This window comes from Propithecus coquereli, unplaced genomic scaffold (assembly GCF_000956105.1).
Source record: "Propithecus coquereli isolate 6110/MARCELLA unplaced genomic scaffold, Pcoq_1.0 Scaffold7, whole genome shotgun sequence".
Lineage (NCBI taxonomy): Eukaryota > Metazoa > Chordata > Mammalia > Primates > Indriidae > Propithecus > Propithecus coquereli.
The window spans coordinates 8,995,692-8,998,215 of NW_012153062.1; the positions used below are offsets into that span (position 1 = coordinate 8,995,692).

Below are 2,524 nucleotides of genomic sequence, written 5' to 3' on the forward strand. Positions count from 1 at the left end.
ATCTTAACGCAAATTACTATTCAATGTCCAATGCTGTAAAAAAATACACAGAGCACAAAATACTTGCCCAATTTATCACTTCTAGGGTAAGTATTCAAAAAATTAATGCACACTTGAATATTCACTCCCAAGAGCAGCATTTAAGTTCAAATGATTAGAATAGATATACTACTAATACATGTTTGTTATCCTTAACACCAATAAAGTAATAAAAATCAAGCTTAAAAATTATACAAACAATTTATCAGATCTAGTTTGGTAGCTAGAAAAACTAAACTAAAATAGTCTTACCGTCATTTTATTAAACAAATGCCAAACATTTAGAAATTATATAAAACACAATTTTAATGTGTGGAATGCATGCAACATGGGTGTTAACTCATATTTTAAGCTATTAGGTTATTAAGTATGAAATGTCCAATTTCCTTAAGTACTAAGTTGACATTCTAACATTTCACTTTAACACTTCTTGTTTTGTTTCTATTGTGAAGGTACATCCTCAATCTTTCAAACACATGGTTTGGCTTGTGACTATCTTCAAATTTTTTTTGTGAAACCAGGGATAAGTCAAAAATTTGTGTTATTTTCGAATATGAGTTATGCTGTGGAATCAATGCAGCACATACAGCTCAAAATATCAGTGAAGTGTTTGGGAAGGATGTGCCTGTACATCGATGGTTTGAGAAGTTCTGTTCTGGTGATTTTAGTCTTGAAAATGAGCCACGTGGGTGACCTGAGACCAAGGTGGATAATGATGAGCTGAGAGCTGTAGTGGAAGCGAATCCATCTCAACCTACACATGAATTAGCAGCAAGGTTTGATGTTACTATTCCAACAGTATTGGACCACTGGAAACAAACGGGCAAGATAAGGAAGCTGGAGAGAAGGTTACTGCATGAATTAAAAGAGCAACAGAAGAAAAATCATATTGAAGTTTGCCTTTCTTTGCTGTCATGATATAAAGGCAAACCATTTCACAACATCATATTGTTACATGTAATGAAAAATGGATTCTTTTTGACAATTGCAAGTGTTAAGCACAATGGGTGGATAAAGATGAAGTGCCAGAACACAGTTCAAAACCGAATATTCATCAAAAAAAGCTAATGGTGCCTGTTTGGTGGTCCAGCACTGGTATTATCCACTACAGCTTTGTGAAACTTGGTCAATCGATTACAGTGGATGTCTACTGCAACCACTTGGACGAATGATGAGGATGCTTGCAATTAAGCAGCAGAGTTTGGTCAACAGAGACAGGCCAATCCTCTTCTAAGACAATGCTGAACCCCATGTCGCACAAACAACACTGCTCAAACTACAGAGGCTGGACTTGGAAACTCTCTGTCTTCTACCGTATTCACCAGACCTTGCCTGAACTGACTACCACTTCTTCCAGGCTTTGGACCACTTCTTGCAAAGAAAAACATTGAACCCTCAACAAACTGTGGAAAATGCCTTTCTCAATTTCATCACCACTCACTCTCCAGGATTCTTTGCTGCTGGCATAAACAAGCTACTGTTAAGATGGCAAAACTGTGTCGACAGTTTAGGTGCACACTTTAACTAATTGTACTGTTTCTTGTTTCAGATACAACAAACTACACGTTTGATTTGAAACTGGACATTTCATATTTAATGACCTCACAAAATTCTTACCCTTTTCCACGTTAGGACAGAAATTTAAAGCTTCTTTTAAATCTAATACCTTATATTTAATTTTCTTCAGGTTGTTCAGGAGGGATGTCAACAGGCTCTTCCTTTGCTTCTTCTTCCTCTACTCCCCCCACTCCCTCTACTTCCCCCACTGCCTCTACTTCCCCACCTCCCGCTGTGTCCCCCGCACCCTCTACTCCTCCAGTTTCTCCCACGTCCTCCACTTCCTCCACTTCTTCCACTTCCTCTGCCTCTCCTACTCCCTCTACTTCTTCCTCCTCTTCTTCGTCGTCCTCTTCTTCAATAGGCTCATCAATCTTTTCTTCATCCTCTTCATCTCCTTCTATTTGCTGATCCTGAGAATGATCTTGAATTTCAAAAGGATTTTCACCCTAAAAACATGAGACAAGGCATTTAAAATCAGCACATTCATTTTTACATCAGTGACATTTTTATTTGCTATATCATGAAGAAGAAATAGTATTTGAAGCTTTTTATTTTAACTTATGACAAAGCCATTAAATATCTGTTGAGTACCTATTTCTTACCAACGTGGGTATATAGTTTACTGAAGCCATTACTTTATATTCCGTAAGATGGAGTACTTAAAGGTCATATTTTCTTCTTAACTGAATTTCTAAAATCATATATATATATATGATAAAGGCAAATATGTGGTCTGTGGGTAGAAACCAAAGAGATGATGCAAAAATTTACATTTTACTTAATTATACCAGTATTCAATGTACTACTGTTACAGGATCTCTTTAAAACTCAAATGAAAATCAGGTACCTTGTTTTTTCTACTAGATATCATGCCTCATTTCTACTTTAAGAAAGTAGACAAATCTTTAATTCAGTAAACATTCAC

At 36.3% G+C, this 2,524-nt stretch overlaps 1 protein-coding gene across 1 annotated transcript in view; it reads right to left on the minus strand.

The window, feature by feature from the left end:
- Window positions 1–1,551: 1,551 nt before the first annotated feature.
- ZNF326 (zinc finger protein 326) overlaps window positions 1,552–2,524 on the minus strand; it is a 38,113-nt gene continuing 37,140 nt past the window's right edge. Inside the window, exon 12 of the mRNA XM_012661199.1 lies at window positions 1,552–2,045. Coding sequence (XP_012516653.1) covers window positions 1,713–2,045 — 333 coding nt within the window. The 3' untranslated portion in view covers window positions 1,552–1,712. The remainder of the gene's footprint in view (window positions 2,046–2,524) is intronic.